This window comes from Lycorma delicatula, chromosome 9 (genome assembly GCF_047948215.1).
Source record: "Lycorma delicatula isolate Av1 chromosome 9, ASM4794821v1, whole genome shotgun sequence".
In the NCBI taxonomy this organism is placed as follows: domain Eukaryota; kingdom Metazoa; phylum Arthropoda; class Insecta; order Hemiptera; family Fulgoridae; genus Lycorma; species Lycorma delicatula.
Window position 1 is genome coordinate 91,470,291 of NC_134463.1, and position 21,009 is coordinate 91,491,299.

The following is a 21,009-nucleotide window of genomic DNA, read 5'->3' on the forward strand; positions in this document are numbered from 1 at the left end:
CGTTTAGCTTGTGCTATTCGGCATTTTATATCGCTCCTGCTTCGTCCATCTTTAGTAATTCTACTTCCCAAATAACAAAATTCTTCTACCTCCATAATCTTTTCTCCTCCTATTTTCACATTCAGTGGTCCATCTTTGTTATTTCTACTACATTTCATTACTTTTGTTTTGTTCTTGTTTATTTTCATGCGTTATCACATAATATTTACAAAAAATAATTCCTGCTTCTGTTAGTGGAAATAAATAGAAAGATGCAAAGCATCTTTACTCGATCAATCTTCATCTTTGTTATGAAACAATATGTACTATAATTTATCTTATATTTAAAATTCTTTATAAAAAGACTTCTTACAATTTATAAAATGAGAAATGTGGAAAATTTTGAGTATTAAGAAATATGGTACGTACTGAACTTTATAAATAGAACGCTATCTTACTTTATGATTTTTAGTTATGCTATGGAATATTATTTAAATAAAAACAGCAGTCTAAAAATTAAAAAATAGTGCTTCACCAATAACGTATATTTCTATAATAAACAATAAAGCTAACTAAAAACTTTATTGAAAAACTTAACATACAACATGATTCAACATTACTTCATATTACAGAACTTTAAAAAGTCACACAAAACAATCTAAAAAAGAATAATGATATTACAACATCAATGTGATTCAAATATACATTTTTTCCAAAAAAAAATAATTTAACAATTTTTATAAGTAAACATTATGTAACTATAACTTATATTCATTATTAAGACCTTAGATAAGCTTTTATGTAAGTATTTTAGTAAAGAAGTAAGATGACTAGTGCAAAGGTAAACTCATTTTTTCATTATAAAATTTAAAAATTAAATTCCTAAATATAAAATTAACAACTAATAATGTAATGAAGCACAACTACGTAAAAAAACAATATAGTTTTCCAATAACTCAACATGATAGATGTGTTACTGTCATTAAAAGGCATCTACCTAAAGTACTAAAAGAAAAAACTATTAAAAAAGCACAGAAATAGTCATTAAAATAGTTTAGAAAAATCTGATATGGACAACACATGACTTCCTTGTACACCTATTAAATTACATTTACACATTTTTTTAAAATGAAAAGTACTTAAAATTTTATTTCATTAGAAACTTCTGATTTTTGTTTTTATACATCATAAAATTTTTTTTACAATGAAGGTTAATAATTATTAATAAATCAATATATTTAAATTAAAAAAAAAAAAAGGTTAAAAAAAGGAGATGAGATGAGATATCTTATTCAAACCTGTAGTATGTTTTGTTTACATTCTGCTTGAATCACCCTCCACCCTTTTAAGCAGAACCTCTCCATTTTTTTCACGAGCGCTGATTGGTCGATTCTCCCCCCACCACTTAATGGCCCTGCCCCCGGTGCTCAAACCTCACAATCTTTTTCACTAGCGCTGATTGGTCGAGAACCTCAATTGGCAAGCCCGCCAATTTTAAATCCAAAACTTTTTAAATTTTAAAAAAGGGCGTAACTCGAGAAGATTTTTAACGCGATTTTGAAAGGCTTAATCGAATGGATACTTTCCAACATTTGGGAACGATTGCTGGTAGTTTCATCCGCCCAAGTCCACCCGTTCTCGAGATACGCCATTTTTACAACATTTTTTTGGATGATGAAATAAAATGAAAATGTGCTCAGTTAACAGTTTTAATCACTTTTAAATTAATTTTTAAAATCGGACATCATTACTTTCAGCGAAAGCGGGATCAAAGCATTAAACCCGAGTAAATTATTCAATACATTAAGGAAGATTGTGCCAGCATAACAATAATAATACATCATTATTAAAATTATTTTCATTATAATAAGACCATGAATTTTGAACGAATTGACAATGTCAGTAAATTAGTATTTTGTTATAAAAATCTGTCTAACAAGTATGATTTAATTACATTTTTAGACAACATAAATGGTGGCATTGAACAATTGTATAAAAAATACACTTGTAATCCATTTACTATGCAATTAATGTGTGAATATAATAAAGATTTATTTACTTCATATGGAAAAAATCTTTATAAATCAATCAAATTGGAAAAAATAAAACTTTTCGTGGAAAATAAGTTTTCTGTTGAAAGCGCTTTTGATGATTTAATTGAACAATATTTTCAATTGAAACACAAACTAAATAAAGAAATATCTGTTTCTGAATTGATAGTACATATTCAAATACCAGATACAAAACAAGCATTGGGGGGTTGTTTAATAAAACACCCGTGGAATGTTGGTGAAAAAAGTGTAGATATTTATGAATTTTTAATGGATATGAAAGATGTGGTATTTAACGCTATACGATTACAAGTTGAAAAATATAGAGACAGTATTAAATATTATATAGTCGTTGTTGTAGAGTTGGAAAAACGTGTAGGTGATAAATATGATTTTTGTAAAGTTAACTTGCACAGCAGCACTCGATTTGCTTTAAATGTATGTAAAAATCCAACCGTTTTGAATTAGCAATAATTACAAGCCTATGAAAAAATTAACGAATCTTTTGAAAGATTTATTCAAATGGGAAGTGGATGGGTTATGAATAAAATATTAAGCTTGGATCTCTCAATATCAGAATTCGATCCACTTTATGGGTGTAATAATACATATTTACAAACACCAAAATCTGTATTAAAAAACACGCTATAATAAATGTATAAAATGATGATGAAAACTGTTTTTTATGGTCTATTTCCTATCAATACTCGTTATTATCGTGTTTCAGTATATAAAAAATTTGAAAATCGATTAAACATGAAAGGAATAGAATATCCTGTTTGTGATAAAGATATTGATAAATTTGAAGCGCAAAACCCAAATATTGGTGTAAATATCTTGGGTTATGATATCGAAGATGACAAAGAATCGTTTAATCCTAATGATGTATATATAAAACGTGTGAATAATAATCGAAGAATCGTCATTTGGTTATTGTTATTAACCGATGTTAAATTAATTCGCTCCCATTATACTCTAATAAATATGACAAACGATTATAATGGTTTATCAAAGATATTGAGTGAAAAAATGGAAAAGGGAAATTCCCACAGGGTAAAAAGGGAAAATATAAATCCTCATAGGGAAAAGGGGAAATCCCCTCAGGGAAGAGGAAATTCGTAAAAAGAGGATTTGGCGCTCGTATCCCCATTTCCGTACTACTTGCTACCAACCTTCGAAATATTAATTCAATAATTTATATATATATATATATATATATATATATATATATATATATAACCAGGTTCACAACACTGACACAAACAAAAAACAAGTTGGCAACACTAACAGGCTAAGGCATCACTGACATCACAATACAAGATGGCCGACCACCGCCATCTTAAATTCGTGACGACATTCAAAGCTGGCGGACTGTCCGCCATCTTGGCTGGATTTTGACGCCCGTACACCTATTTCCGTACTACTTACATAACATTTTTATTCATGTTTCAACTTCTGATATTTTTTCACTTTTTTTTTGTTTATTATTGAATTATTATTTATTGAATTCTTTTTTACAATCAGATGTTAGTAATTATTAATAAATCAATATATTTAAATTTAAAAAAAAAATTAAAAAAAGGAGATGAAGTCTGATTTGAGCCGATGTGCCTTCTATTAAGATACAAATATTACATTAATTAAAATTTTATTTGGCTATAACTCTGGAACCAATGAAAATAAGTACCACTTATTATTATTGTGGCAAAGCTCTCAATAAGGGCTTATTACCGCAATTAAGAAAACATTTGGCTTTTTTGGACACTTTTTGTCCAGTCGATTGCAATCAAAAGGGAAGGTGCACAACTAGATGTCACAAAAGTCGTAAATCCAAAATTTGGAGTTCTTGTAGATGTAATGAATATAATGTATTATTAACAAAAGCCTTGTCCTTGTAAGCCTGTTTAGTTTCTTGTTTTATTTTAAATTTTTCACATAACTCCTTTGTCCTTTTAATAGGTAAATAATTATTAGGGTTTTTTATATTAATAATTGCACATTTAGTCATTATCTTATATTCTAAACTTTTATTAAATAAAGTTTTATTAAATTTAATTTTACATATGAAGTTTAAAAGTATTAGATGTAATTTATAGAATTTAAATATAGTTTTTGCCTGGTTACCATTTGCAATAACTTTGTGAGAATTCAAATAATTCATCAACATACTGGATCACTATGCCAAATAATTTATCATTCCAGTTGGCATTGTATTATGTTGTTCAATTTTTGTGTTTATTGCGGTTTATGTTTTATTAATGTTTAATTTTTATTTATTTATTTTTTGTTATTTCATGTAATTTTGGAATTTTGTATCGACTGATGATGCAGGATTCCGTGAAAGTCGACTTTTGGTATTAGTTTTTTAGATTCTGTTACTGTGCTTGGTAGTTATTATATATATATATATATATATATATATATATATATATCATGAGTATGGTTATTTCATATACAAGTGTATATATATATATATTATAATGCAATATAAAATATTTCTATTATCATTAATTTCTTAATTTCTTAAATTTTTCTCTAGCATGTAGATGGATTACCAGAAAAAGAATTTCCACACCAAACTGAAGTGATTGTAGAGTTACAATTAACATTTAATAATAAAGTTTACTGGACAGCAGTTTCCAGGGCAGTTCGTAATGAAAGATCACCAGAATATAATTCAGAGTTTTCTGTTACAGCTTCAGAGGAAGATATAAAGGTAAATAATATTAATACGGTATTTTTTATTCTTCACAAGTAAAATTTATTCTTTGTTATAAATTACCGTTCATTTGAATGACAATGTGCAAAATGATGATATATTTTTGAAAATTAAATGCCTACTTACCTTTTTAAAAATCCAAATAAATAACACCCTTTGAATCTCAAAATACAGTACTCTGGATTTTGCCTGCCAAAGAAATTATTTTTATGGGAAGAAAACCTGTTATTTTTATACTACATATCTGTCCTTATCAAACTAAAAACAAAATGATAGAACAAGACATCATCACTCATCAAAAAGAAAAATCTGTCTGTTTTTCTTATAAAACATTATGAAATTGATCCGCAACCATTAAGCGTTTTTCCTGTATTTTGGTGAACAGAAACAAGGAACACATATTGCATGTACATTTTTACTCTAATTATGCTTCCGCAGTATTTACTCTGCATTCCCATAACTAACTTTTACTTTTATTATAATTGTACAATGGTTATTCAACTACTGGTGTGAAAAATTTCATCGATCTTCAAAATATCACAGTAAGAAACATTCTGTTACCTGACATGAGGTAATTTTTTGCAAACTAATTTCATTTACAAAATAGTTTTGCTCGCACATATACTCTTCTGTGTGGTAAATGTTCATTCCTAAACTGTGTTTGAATTCTAGTAATAATTCAGAAGAATTAGCTTCTATATACAAGAAAAAATTTTTGATCTGTTGCATAATGCTTTAAACACTTCTTATTTAGACTGTGACTGACTGACCCAAGGCTTGGATAAGTAAGCTAGTTTAAACATGTCATAATATACATTACGAGTGTACTGCAGCCAGGAAGAAAATTCTATTTTTACTCATATTTCAATTTCGCTCGTATATGTGTAAGTAGCTGAAGGAATCATGCATAGATTCTCTTTCAGAAAATCAATCTTATACAGCGGATAACCACAGAACATAAAACAAAAATCATTTTTAACCATAATATAAACACCAATTTGTATTTTTTTTTGCCACAATCACCATCTGGTACTGATTTTATTTTATGGATGACTGTTAATTAAAATAGAAAAGTCAATTGTAGACACATTATTAACATTAAACTACAACAGATAGCAGCACTTGTGTAAATTAATACACAATTTTCATTGTTTTAATATTTTTATTTATAAATTTTTATTATACAATAATGGGATTATTTCAATCATGACTTAGGACACAGGACCCCATCTCACAAAAGTACTTTCATGAAAAATTAAGGTAAGATATTTCTTAACTCAATATTCTGTATTAGGTGGTTTATTTAATAGACTTTAAATTCAAAACTTGTTTTATATATTATTACAACAATCTGTTGTTACAAGAAATATTTAACACATAATATTCTTTCACAAGCACCTGTACTCGAGATAACTTCAACAAAACATTCTAAAATATATAAGAAAATGAATTGAGGAAGGATCAAATTTTGATCGGCATAGTGGTAAACTTTCCCATTCACCCAGCAGCAGAACCTCTGGTATTGACCATCCCTCCCTCTTTTCTAATCCTTAATCTCTGGGTGGGCGACACATGTTTCTTCCCAGTGTTTTTGACTGCTGTTATTCTGACTTTGTTTATGATCCCATATTTGCACAATTTATACTATGTTTCCTAACTGGAGGAAATACAAAAATTATAACTACTGACTGATGTTTCACAGACAAAGCAGGTTACCTGCTCTGCTTTCAAAAAAAAATCATCCATTAAAGAATAAAAATTAAATGGCTAAACTCACATTTAACAGACTGACTCTTCTGAGATTAACAAAATGAAAGTGTTTTCTTTTTTAGTATACAGATTGCTTCATAGGAAACATCTTAAATTAACAAGATTGAAAAATTCCTCAAACTGAAAACAGTTGAAGGTGGAAACAATTAGAAAATACTGACTGTTGTGGGTCCTGGGCAAGATGATGAAAGTTATATCGTTTAACATCATATAAATAGATAGTTCAGCAGCAACTAGATAGTTTCCAGCATCTTGCAAATAAAACACAATGAAGTAAAGATAAATGCAATGACCAATAGCATATTTAATAAACAATAACTATAGATCACTAAAATCACTTAATGCTAGGTGCAATTGCTCTTTGGTTGCCTTTATGCTGTAGTAGTTTGTGGACAAAAACTGAAGTGCAGAAAGTGTTACTTACTTAAACAGTAATTAACACCTTTTGAAATATAAATCTATCAGTGTATGTTTATATTTTGTAAATTTTAAGTGGCACTGACTAATTGTAAGGATGTAAAACTCAAGATTTCTAGTGTGGCTTGGTAACCAATAACATGCAATCAGAATAAGATATATTGTTAATTAGATACCAACAATAAATGATGGCCAAGAGATAATAGTGATAGCATTAAGATATAGCTGTTCTTGCCATGACAAGAACTGCCAACATGAGGTGGCAAAGCAATAGGGTCATCACATGTCAATTAATTAATGGCATTAGTCACTAATTATTTTCAAAATATGCTTCTCCTATCCAACTAAAAACTGCACAATATGGTTTAACAAGGCTTTATAAGAATTGATCATTAAGTATAAGCTATTTTATAGTAGTTTATGTTTTTTTTTTTTATTTCTGTAATACTAGTTATAACTAGTATAACTATAACTAGGTAGTTGTAACTATTATTAAAAAACCAATGCTTTTTTCTTTTTTTTTTTTAGAGATGGAATCTGCATGTGACTGTTTATGATAAAGATAGATTTAAAGGTTATAAAGAATTAGCATCAACAGATTTTCTTTTAAAAGATCTTAAACCATCACTCCTACTGGGTCAAATGGTCCCACATGCTTCTCTTATGACCTGCTACAATAAGGTATTTAAATAAATAAGTCTTGTTACTAAATGTAAACAATTTGTTAATAACAAAATTTGAATTCAAAAAATATGTTTACCCCCAGAGCAGCAGTTGATAAACTACTCCTCTAGTGTTTCTTTTGTCAGTTGCAACTGGAAGGACCACTAGACACTTGAAGATGTTTTACAGAAGATCTGTCTAGAAACATCATTAATACTTTAGTAATTTCTGTTGTCTAGGTAGGTCTATATCCTTTGACCATGCATGTGGTGTTAGTTTTATGAGAATCAATACAGTAATGGTCCTAACAACCAATGCCAGTATATCTCTAGGAAAAAAAGATAATGATTTAAAAGTGTATGTAAATATTTTACTTAAAATCTTAAACTAAAGAGATATTTCAGATATTAATCAATAAAATTCATTATGAATAGTTACTGATAAAAAGTACTGATTAAAAGAAAATAAGTAAATAAAATAAATGAAATAATATTAATTGATCAATAAACAGAATATCTATAAAACAAGTATTTTTAACAGCGGTTTTAGAATAAGAGTAAAAAAAAATACAAATAACTCTTTAGACAATTATTAAACAGAAAACATGAATTCAGCTTAAAAATAGCTAAACCATTGAAATTTCTGACTGATATTACCAACCACAACCTAATTCATGCCTCTTATTTAGGTTAGATACGATAAAAATTTGTTGGACGATGGCTTGACATCGATGGGCAAAGCACAAGCGATATAAAATGCAAAATAACAGGCGAAACAAGCCTTCAGTCAGAAATATAATTTGTTTACATAAAAAATTAATTTTTGAAAGTATATGTTTGGAGCATTGCTTTATATGGAAGTGAAACTTGGACGATCGGAGTACCTGAAAAGAAAAGATTAGAAGCTTCAGAAATGTGGTGCTGTAGAAGAATGTTAAAAATCAGATGGGTTGATAAAATGACAAACGAATAGGTGTTGTGGCAAATTGATATTAAGAAAGAAGCACTTGGAAAAATATAGTTAAAAGAAGAGACAGACTTATATAGGCCACATATTAAGGCATCCTGTAATAGTCGCTTTAATATTGGAGGGACAGATAGAAGCAAATAATTGTACAGGCAGGCAACGTTTGGAATATGTAAAACAAATTGTTAGGGATGTAGGATTAGGATTAATCTGTATTAGGATTAATATGTAGGATGTAGGATTAGGGATGTAGGGAGTATACCAAAATGAAACAACTGGCACTAGATAGGGAATCTTGGAGAGCTGCATCAAACTAGTCAAATGACTGAAGAGGAAAAAACTATAAAAATATACCTAAAGAATGATTAAGACAGCATGAACTTTAACCAGTCAAATAGTTACCTCCACCCAGGAACAAAACTTAAAAGTAGAAGTAAATAACTGTTTAATAATATAATTTAAAACTTTCACAAAAAAAGATTTTAATTATATTAATTACCCACCATGTTGGTATAGTGGTGAACGTGTCTTCCCAAATCAGCTGATTCGGAAGTCGAGAGTTCCAGCGTTCAAGTCCTAGTAATGGCAGTTACTTTTATGTGGATCTGAATACTGGACTGTGGATACCGGTATTCTTTGGTGGTTGGGTTTCAATTAACCACACATCTCAGGAATGGTTGAACTGAGACTTCAAATGAGACTACACTCATACACGTCATCCTCATTCATCCTCTGAAGTAATACCTGAACATTAATTCCCAGAGGCTAAACAGGAAGAAAAAAAATTATAATTATATATCAAAAATTTTAAATTTGAGGTTATTTCATGTTTGTCCCCTATTATTGTTCAATAACAAAGTTTCTGCATTACTTTTGATGAAGTAAGTTTTCAACTTTAATTCTTGTAAGTATGAACATTTTTTAAGCTACTGTTTGTAATAAACTAATATTGTAATGAATTTGTAGTCAGTGTTAGCTGGCAGCTGATCACTCTGACCTTTTTTAATATTTATAATGAGCCAAATGTTTCTTTATTCCAGTTTAAGTACTTTTTGTTTTCCTTATGTAACTTAAATTATTGTGTTTACAAATACAATGTTTACAAACACCCTTTCGATGGGTTAATTTTCTTTTTACTGTTTGCAAGGACAGAAGAAAATTTCCTAGACATAAGTAAACAAGCTATTATGTATGAAAATAGCAATAATTTTTTTTACATTTGTTACGACTAAATTCATGCTTAAACATATATTTTAACAAGGAAAATGTGATGACTAAAGTGAAGGTCAAAAAATTTTGACCTTCAGTTTAAAATATGATGACTAAAGCGAAGGAGAAATTTTTTGGCCATTGTCAGAAACTGAATTTGAGACTAGTTAATCTATGAGAGCCAGTATATTATCATTAAACTAACTTGTAGACTTCTACTGTTCACTGCTGAATCTCTAAAAAGAAAAACCATCTAGAAAAATAGATGTTAATCTTCCATAGGTGTTTAGCCAGACAACAATGAAAAATTGTTATACTACTAATTTTCTACACTTCAACTTTGACCATACTCAATCTAAAAAGCTCACTGTAAGAAAACGCTCACTGCCAAACTGTAGCAGTGTTCATTTAGCAGACAATTAGCCCAGCAGAGCAATGAAAAATATCATTTCTCTAATAAATAACTTAAAAGCTTAACATTAGAAACTTTTTAAATGACAGATTGAGCCAAATTTTAATAATGTTTTCAAAACTTATATCATATTTTCAATCATTCTTGCAACCATCTTTAGTGACTGGTGCTCCAATTCCACTCTGGTATCAGTTAATGTTGTAATAGAGAAAATTAATTCACAGAAACAGTATGAAAAAAAATTAATTGTTGGTATTAGTTCTCCAAATGATTATCTTCAAAGAAGAAAATATTTGAGCTATGTATAATAGTCTGAATTTTTATATCTACAACATACTGTTTTAAAATTGAAAATTCATTAAATGTTGACTACAATAAATATTAATTTAAGGTAAGAGTTATAAAATTTCTTCTTTGACTAACTCAGGCTTACTTAAAGAAATAGCCTACTTACACGTAGGCTATATTAATGTGTAAATATTTTATTTACACATAATTTCATTAATTTTTCTTTCCATCATTTTCTTTATCGTATTTCTTTTTCTGCTAGCAAAACTCAATCATGGATAGCATTTTATGTTACACATACGTATAAGTCAATTAGTATTCTGTAAGCCTGTGCATTTAATTATAGTAAATATTTTACAATTAACTAAACTGATTGATTAACTAAACTGATGAACTAAACTGAAAACACTTTATATCCAAATTAAAAAAAAAAACAAATGCATTTTACACTGAACTCAGAGTAAACTCTGGAGCAATCCTTTAGGATGTAAACAATGTAATAAAATAGAACACTTTTCTTTTAAGAAATTTAAGAATGATTTACATTTTAAACAATGAAATTGTGGTTCCAGAATCTTTCTGACGTTATTAGTAGCTCCTTCAGGTTACTGGTAATCATTTTAAAATATACATTAATATTAAACATTCCAAAATCACAAAGAATTTATAATTATAATTTATTATCTTGTTTTTTTTTTATATTCAATAAAACACTATATAAAGATGATTTATTTATGATTAAAGCAAAACGGACATCTTCTTTTAGGACTGAGTTATCTTCCTACTACACAACGCCTTACATTGAGTCTTGTAAAAGCAGCCAACTTAAGTTGCTTAGCTGATTTAGTAACAAATCAAGATTTTCGTAAGTATTTATGAATTTATTGTTTTCATATGAATAAATAATCTATGATTTATTTAAATCACAAAAAATTAAAGATTTTATAATTACATATTTACAATTCTTTCCAATACATTTAAACTACATGCCACAATAAAACAATTAGAAATTTACTTATTTATAACTCAAAATCATATCAAAGTCTTGTTTAACTTGCAAAAAAATGTAAATTTAAATTTTTCATAAAAATGGGGGTTTTCTCTCTTTTTTGGTACACAGTTTGTGAACTCTACAACTTTAATAAAACATTTTCATAAAATATTTAATTAACAGTTATTAAAATTTGAACTTTTATATTTATTGTCACCAAATTTCAGCCTTTTCAGTAATTATTTCAGTGATAGTGGAAATAAAGGGTTACACATCCATTTTCAGTTATCATATAAAAATTAACTTTAACAACAGTGTACTACAGTTTTATAACATAAATTTAGAAAATGAGGTTTCTAAACAAAAATTTAAATTCTACTTATCAAGAAACTTAAAAAGATAAATTTAAAATTTTCATTTAGATTTAGATGATTTTTTATGTAAGGGAATGAATCAAGTACATTCCACAACTTTGTTAACTAAAGCAAGCCTACTGCTATTAATATCAAAATTCTAGGGCAAAAATTTGCTATCATTTGGAAAAATAAATACTTTGCTTTTAGAAATGCTATAGCTCAGTATAAAACCATCCCATTATTCAGTCTATTTTTTACCAGTCAAACCAATTAGTAAAGTCCTATTTTTATTTATCCAACAGACAAAACGTTCACATCAGATCAGAAAGAAATAGGTACCTAGTACAAGAATACGTTTGAAAAATAGGTCAAACTATTAGCAACTGCAACTTCTAGTCTGGCCTGAAAGAGGTAGACTAAGTCTGTCCACTCAATCAGTTTTACTAACCTTTGATTTGTTCATTCCTATAGAAAGTAATACAATAAACACCAATCCGGTAATCAAATGAGCCTTCTAGATTATTTAATTTTAAAGGAACCACACTTTTTAAATTTGTCCTGTGAGATGGTTACGATGCCCATTTTATTGTAATGTTTCATCGATTTTTACTTTTGTCAATCGATAAAGAAACTGATTACAAAACTATAAATAATTTATTATTAACAGTTCCACAAAGAAGAGAACCACTTTTGGATTTCTGAAAATTCTAACCCAACTTCTACTTTTGATTATCTAGTAGTCTTACAAGCGAACAGCAAGGGATTTTATTCAATCATAATTCTGGTAATAGTTATTTATCAACTGAATTAAAGTTTCAACTTTAAATAATATAAAATCAAGTGCATCCTAAAAATTTTATAAATGAAAACAAAACTACTTTAAAACAAGTGATAACAGTGATGTTTGTCGCTATTTAGACTCAATATACGAGGGTAGATCCAAAAATAAGGTTCCATCAATTTTAAAAATAGACAACATTGTTTATTCTCATAGAAATTTACATCGTTGGGAAGAAGAAACTTTGCTCTATTTTTCTATATAATCGCCATCTTTTTCTACGCATTTTTGTAGACCGCCGCCAACCCGTTGAGGAAGCGTTTCACCTCTTCTTTGACTTCATCGTCGCTCCGGAAGCATTGGCCACTCAAGTGTTCCTTTAACTTCGGGAACAAGTGATAATCACAAGGTGCGAGGTCCGGACTGTAAGGTGGGTGGGATATGATAGTCCACCCAAAGTGTGTCAAAAGTTCCTGGGTTTGACAGGAGACGTGAGGTCGGGCGTTGTCATGAAGCAGCGTTACACCAGCTGTCAGTCGTCCTAGCCGGCGGTTCTGGATAGCTCGCCTGAGTTTTCTTAGTGTTGCACAATAACTTTCTGAGTTGATTGATGTCCCAGGTTCCATGAAATCGATCAGCAGTATCCCCTTACAATCCCAAAAAACTGCGACTAGTGACCCTGAGTGACGCCACTGTTTGGATTTTTGTTTCGTTTCGGGAGTGAAATGAAACACCCACGTTTCTTCTCCGGTAACAATGGGGTCTAACAATCCTTCCTTATCTTCTTGACACTTTTGAAGAAATTGGCAAGCACAGTCAAGGTGTTTCTTCTTGTGTTCTGATGTCAATAGCCGCGGTACCCATTGAGCACAACACTTGTGATAACCCAATTTTTCAGTCAAAGCTCTTTCCACTGTACTGTAAGAACTCCCAGGAGTCCGAGCAACAAGTTCACGGACGGTGATCCTCTTGTTTTGAAGCGCTTCGCATTGGGCCATCTCGATAACCGCCTCCGAAACTGATGGTCTCCACTCCGTTCTTCATCGTGGACTTCCTTCCGACCGGCACTAAACTCCCTGCACCATTTTCGGACGTGTTGAACGAATACACCTCTGTCAACTGACGATGAATATCCACGAATGGAGTCCCTTTGGCGTGCAAAAAGCGAATTACGGAACGAATCTCGCACTTGGCGGGATCAACAATTGGAACCTCGATCTCAGACGGCTGCTGAGCCAAGACTGAGCGGTGCAGCGAAGCGCGGTTGGGCGCAATCGAGAGTGGAGGAACAGCCGCGCACAGCGGTATTAACGGATTTCGCCTCGCACCTTCCCGTGCGGCTGGAACTCTTTCGGAACCTTATTTCTGGATCGATCCTCATACAGTGATTTCCTGAATGCATTGTACTTTGTAAAATAGTGGTGGCAAGCTTACTATCATTTAGTGTGATGTGCGGGTTTTTCAAAGGATTCTGTGATATAAAAGACTCAGTTTAAATGTATGTATTTAAAATAATTAAAAACAGCAGCAATAAATAGTTTGAAGTAGTTAGACTTTTGAGAAATATGACCATTAAAAAACTATCAAAGATAGAACAAGTTGAAATTTGAAGATATAGTTTTCAGAAATAGAATTGAAAATATATTTAAAGAGCATCTAAATTTAGATACATGAAAAAGTGTTATTAATTAAAAATAAAAATTTACCTAAATTTTTACACTTGTTTTTGCAACTTTTCTATTTGAAATATTATTTTAACTGCATTGCTGATTCTTAAATTCATGGCAGTTATAGAATTTATTTTTAGTCAATAAAATTTACTTTAAATTATAACTATTGATATCGAATATAGATAATATGTGGAAACTTTCATTTTTAACAATAATTCTTAATTTTTATTTCATAAGTGAAAATGTATAATTGTTCATCTTTTCTTAAAGGTCCTTTTGCAAGAATATTTCTTCTAGATGGTAGAGGAAAAGTGATACAAAAAAGGAAAACAGAGGAGTTAGTTACACCAGAATGCGCTCGCAGGTGCAGCTTCAATTCAGTATTAACAATGCAAGTAACTGCATCTCAAATGTTAACTGCAACATTACTTATTATTCTTTGCTACAAGGTAAACATTAATTTTAAAGATTTTATTTAATATTTAAATCAAGGAATAACAAAAATAGTTACTTAACACATTCAATGCAATAAACAATTTTAATTTTTTTCCACTAAATGAAACGTACTTAAATTATGAACAAATTCATACTGTATTTAATACAATTTTTTTCTGTTTACAGCTGGTTTTAACATTTATAATCCAAATTTAAGAAATATGCAACAATTATCAATCATGACAACCAAGCAGTTTTAATGTAATATTAAAAATCCCTTTTGTAACACCGGAAGGCGAAGGTAGATTTCACCGGTGCTAAGTAGGGGATAAAAAAGATTTACACCTTAAAGTTAAGAAAAACTTCAAATTTACTCAATATGACAAAGGTTGCATGTGAAAAAGGTTTCACATGTTTAACATAAGACAAGCCCCATCTTCTTACAATTCCAGCAACATTTTGGTCATCCCTTCTCACAAGGGTTGGTCATATCAAAAATTGTTTCAGGCTAAGGTTTTAGGTAATGCTTAGAGTACTAACAACCACTTTAAATCGATTTGATACTCTGTCTATTAAGGGAGGTATGATTATTTTGTCTTTGAAACTCCATTTTTTCCTCCCCTTGGGCTAATGGTTGGTGATATCAAAAAACTTTACGTTTTAGGCCCTTATCCGAAGAATAGTAGGAAATTTAAATGAATTCAATATTTTGCTTAATAAGAAAGTTATAGTGATATTTTTTTCTATAAAGCCCCCATTTCCACACCCATGGCCCAATTTTGCCCATTAATGAACTCAACTGAGATTTTGGGTCGTTATATTTTATGCATCAATTTGAAAGTGATTGGCACAGAATTACGGCAGTTATCATGTCCACAAGAAAGTGAAATATGTATATAGGTATTATATTAATCCAATCAACCTAAGTACAGAATTAATAAATAAAATAAAATAGGATAACACCTACCTTATTCCATAATTCATGCAAGAGCACTTTTACAAGTTACTCTCATCATCAGTTATTCCAAACAATTTTTTTTAAATCATTCATATCAAATTATATATTAAAATTGAAATTAAAAATCTTCCTATACTACACATAAGATTTAAAATTATTAAAAAATTCTTTTCCAAATTAAGATCAAAACAGAAATAAATCTAAAAATTTTGAATTTCAATTTATTTTTTAAATTTAAAATTTAAATTAAAATTAAAAATTGCACATATATATATATATATATATACATACATACATAAATATGAAGTCATTTACTAAAATTAAATTAGAAGTTAAAAGTAAAATCAATAATAAAAACAAAATAAAATAAATAATTAAACAAAATAGAAATCTATGTGGATTAGTTAGCCAAAGTCATGTGACTGTACACAGTTGAAGTATTATGAATTATCAGTGTCTTAAGAAGTGCTGCTGTCTACAGCAGCTTTTATGATTGTGTCATTCTTATAATCTACATGTAGTTGATCAAATTAAATTTACTTTTATATTTATATATATATATATATATATAAAATCTTTCTAAAATGTCGAAACCCTATTATTTATACTAATATTGTATTTCTTAATTTCCAGTATTTCTAAATTTGTATGAATATCGGATATTGAATGTGTATAATAATAACACTTCCATACTGCCGTTAAAAAATATTGCGACACTCCATTGCCGCAACGGAGTGTCTACGAACGGATTGAAAATTAAAAAATGATCGCACAAGTGTTACGCACGACGAAGGAGCCGGACGACCATTTACCAACACAAATTAGGAAAACATTGAGCGTGCATGTGACATGGTTTTCTTAGACAGACGAGTAACTATTGATGAAGTGGCACATCGTCTGCAAATTAGTCACAGTTCTGCGTACGAAATCATCCACAACAGACTTGGGTTTCATAAGGTCTGTGCAAGATAGGTCCCAAAACAATCCACACAGTTGCATAAACAAACGCACTTGGACATCTGCCAAAAAACATTTGGATCACTATGGAATGAACAGGAAATCTTCTTAGACAGAATCATCACTTGTGACAAACATGGATCCATCATTACGAGCCGGAGAGTAAACGGCAGCGTATGGAATGGAAACATCCAAATTCGCCCTGCAAAAAAAAGGTTCAAGACCCAACCATCCACAGGAAAACAGATGCTTACGGTTTTTTTGGGACTCACAAGGTTCAGTACTGGAAAATTATGAGGAAAGGAGCACAACAATAAACAGTGCGCGTTACAGTGAGATGCTTACTGCCAAGCTAAAGCCTGCAATTTGAAGCAAATGCTGAGGACTGCTGTCGAAAGGTGTTGTGTTGTTACATGACAATGCCCGTCCACATACTGCTGCCCACACTGCTGAAACACTCCAGAAACTCAGCTTTGAAGTACTGGCTCATCCTCCATATAGTCCTGATCTTGCCCCTTCTGACTACCACTCAAAGAGGCATTAAGGGGCTGTCGATTTACCTCGGACGAAACAATGAAAGAAGCGGTGCATTCCTGGCTCGCAGCTCAACCGAAACCTTCTTTTATGAGGGCATCAGGAAGCTTGTGCAACGACGGACCAAGTGCGTTGAAACACAAGGGAACTATGTTGACTAATGATGTACATGTAAGTTTCCTATATGTATTGCAATAAAATTTATAACTACATTGCAGATAATAATTGACTTATCCTCATATATATATATATATATATATATATATATATATATATATATTGATTTTACTTATCAAAGTATGTATAGATTATGAACTAAACAACCAATAAAAGTAGTAAGCATGCAAGTAATTGAAAAAATATTTTCTGGAAAATTAAACTCTGGAAATTTGCTTTGCTTATAAAAATACTATATATATTATATATTTTTTTTACAGCCAGAATCCATTAGACCAAAAACTGGTTTTGTAAAAAACAGTTTTATAGAGAAGATATCAAGAGATGAAGTTATCGGTCGTGTTGCACTAGGTAATCTAGTGACTGGTTCTAAGGAAAGAAAACACTGGCAAGCTATGCAAGAACATTCAAGACGTGCTGTTACATCATGGCACACTCTTCGTTGAAAATACACATTAAACTTTATTTTTAATATCAACTTTATTTTCTTTTCTTTTTTTTTTCTAAGATTTAATACTAAAAAGAATGTATCTTTGTATGTGTGTTGTGTGTGTACACATACACACATTTATATATTTATTTATATATATGTAAAATTTATGACAAGTACAAGTAAAGAAACCTTTATTATCAAAAATAAGCAGTACATTTTTTTAAATCATTTTTTCCTGTAAAGAGTGTTTATTTAGTGAGAAAAAAACTATTTTAAGAAATTTGCTGTTCTATTTTAGATATATCTTACAACCATTCTTCTTCCATAGAAACATTTTATTATTTAATTTTTCAATGATTAGAACCTAAAAATTATTTTTAAAGTTGATAGTGATATAAAGAAAACCCTTTTCATTATCATGTTATTAGCAACTTTCTTGCACTAAATATATACTCTTCAACTTTCTCTATCTTCTCAGAAATATTTAAATATAACTATTTAAGACAAAAAAAGGATTATATAACTTTCCCGACTTCACTCTTGACAGATTTTTATTTCAAATATCCCACAGGATTTTTTAAATGTGAATGATTTCATTATTATTACAAAAAATCAATAAAATTTCCAAAACAATTTGGAAATCAATTTCAAGTAACAAATTTAGTAAATGATTTCTACAGAGTGTTTCTAAAGGTCCGGACAGTATTTCATTAGGTGATAGAGGTTGCCAAATGTAGTAATGTATAAATCATGTAATTTTTTGTTTCAGCCTTGACTTTAAACTATACACAAAAATGTTTTGTTAAAGATATAAAAACTGATATCTCAGGAAAGACAAAATGAAGTTGACTTGAGCTGTTTTTTATTATAATAATATATAAGTATGCAACTATCCTACAGGGTAATTATGAGCTGTGACAACAACCTTGAGCACATTGTTTATTTTTTCATTGTAATTTCATTGCATTTCTCTTAAAACTTATAAAATAAAACAACATAGTTATCAGAGATCTACTTAAGTATAACTAATTACTATAAAAAATATCATAATTTTGCAAATATTGCAAACAAATTTTAACTAATTCAAGTACCTGAAATTTATTTATTTATTTTTTTAATTTTTGAAAATTTAACAGTTTGATCTCTTAGATAAACTCACATGGAAATACATTTATTGCAAAATTTAATAGTAGTATTAAAGTAGAATAGAAGTTATTACATGATTTTTCTCAAAATTTGTAATGAAAAATCAGTACCCTTTTTTGCTAATGGGATTCCAGAATCCTTAAAATGAATATCCTGTCATATGAATCCCCTATAAGAAAACATTTTAATTAAATTTCATGTTAAATATTAGAAGAAAATTAATAAAATGTGAAATTGAATACCTCCTTACTCATTTGTCTCTATGATTAAGTTAGCCTAAAACTTAATATAATTAAGATCTTGTGAACAGAAATACTTTGGCCTAATTTAGTTCTTATTGGTTTAGAAATATTAAGCAAAATCTAAAAAAACAATTTTAAATGTGGCTGCACCCTTTACCATAATGGGGCCAAAATTTAACAGAAGTTAGTACTTACGTAGATGAATATTTTTTCAAGTTTCATGAATTTTACTTTCCTGGCATCATAGTTCTAGAGCTATGCTATAAAAAGGAAAGTATGGCAAATCAGTCAAAAAATGGGGTATGGATTTTTTTCATTTCATGACCCAGGACCCTAAAAAACAAAAAAATATGGGAGTAATGTTCATACACACACGTGTTTGAAGATTAATAACTTTTGACTGGATTAACCAATCTTGATGAAATTTTGTAGTCGTGAATATATGGCAATTTTATGGTAAAATTTTGTTGTCAGTATCACCAGGGGGTAGGGTATATAGTTTTTGGGGGGTCAAATTTCTTGAAATTTTTCAAACGACCCACTTTATATTACACTCAGTACATGCATGCTTCTCACAGTTTTTAAAACACTTTTGCCCCAGAATTCTTCCTTCCCAAAGATAGAAAAAAGATCTTTTTATTTTTTGCATATTTTTTAACCAATTTTTTTCATTTCTTCCTAGGCATTGTCCTAGGAAGTGTCCCAAAAAAAATATATTTTGGGCGGAATATTGGGGGGGAAGCTGATCAAATATCTTCTTTTTTTTTAATTTTTAAAACATTTTTTGGTTTATTTAATCTTTTAATAATAGCATCATAATAAAATTCATCATAATTCAGCCCCACCCACCCAAAAAAAAATCTTAGGTAACTTTTTACCGGTGGCACATTTTTCATTAATTTTTTTTTTTTAGTTTCTTCCATTTAACTTAGTAAATACAGAAATATCAAAGAACTTTCTTGGAAGGTAATTTTGGTGGTGAGGAAACAGAAAAATATACTGATTTTTTTAATTTTTTAAACATATAATTATAATTTTACAATAAAATTTTATCATAAATTACTCCCATCCCAAAAAGAAATCTTAAGTAACTTTATTCACCTATCATTATTTTTCCACTATATAAGAATAGATAACCAATGCCAGGATTGTTGTCAGCTCTTTTAATAATCTGTTTTAGAAATATTTAACAAAAACTATAAAACGAGATGGGGTATATCCCCTTACTATAAGTTTGATTAGCTGAAAGTTAAATAAGTAATTTTATAGTACTACCACTGTACTGAATTTCAAGTGTCTATGATGCCCCCACAAAAAATTGAAATTGTTAAGTGGCAGTAAATACCCCAACCTCTTGCCTGACAAAAATTTAACAGAATCATGTCCTGTACATAGAAATATTTCAGTCAAATTTCAAGTTTTAATGTTCATGTTCTATGGAGGCTTAACAAAATACAAGCCAGCATAAATACATACGCATCTACATAAATACTTCTTTCCAGAATTTTCCATAATTCTTTTTTGCCATTACATTGTAAAATTAATATAGCTGTTCTTTAAGATTAACCTTGTGTTTTAAATGATCGTGAAATGAAATTTCCAAACAAACCCACAATCAAAATTTTGATTGATCACAGTATTTTTCTTTTATAGCTACAGCAGCTACCTTTCCAGGAAAGTAGAAGACAAAATAAAATCTTGTATTTATTTACCTTTAAAAATATTGTGATGTAAACTTGTTTTTCTGTCTGGGCGGAAAATCAGACACTTTCAATTGTGAACCGTCATATTTTAAAAAATAAGCAAATTATAATATCATCTTATTTTCAAATTATACATTAACTTTTATAATATTTTA

At 29.5% G+C, this 21,009-nt stretch overlaps 1 protein-coding gene across 3 annotated transcripts in view; it reads left to right on the forward strand.

Moving 5' to 3' along the window:
* The window catches only part of LOC142330253 (synaptotagmin-9-like), a 40,918-nt gene extending 22,948 nt beyond the window's left edge, over positions 1-17,970 (forward strand). For all 3 annotated transcript variants that reach the window (XM_075375432.1, XM_075375430.1, XM_075375431.1), the window contains 5 exons: positions 4,570-4,746; positions 7,465-7,617; positions 11,219-11,339; positions 14,540-14,718; positions 17,591-17,970. In XM_075375432.1, coding sequence (XP_075231547.1) covers positions 4,570-4,746; positions 7,465-7,617; positions 11,219-11,339; positions 14,540-14,718; positions 17,591-17,776 — 816 coding nt within the window. In that variant the 3' untranslated portion in view covers positions 17,777-17,970. The remainder of the gene's footprint in view (positions 1-4,569; positions 4,747-7,464; positions 7,618-11,218; positions 11,340-14,539; positions 14,719-17,590) is intronic.
* Positions 17,971-21,009: the final 3,039 nt, after the last annotated feature.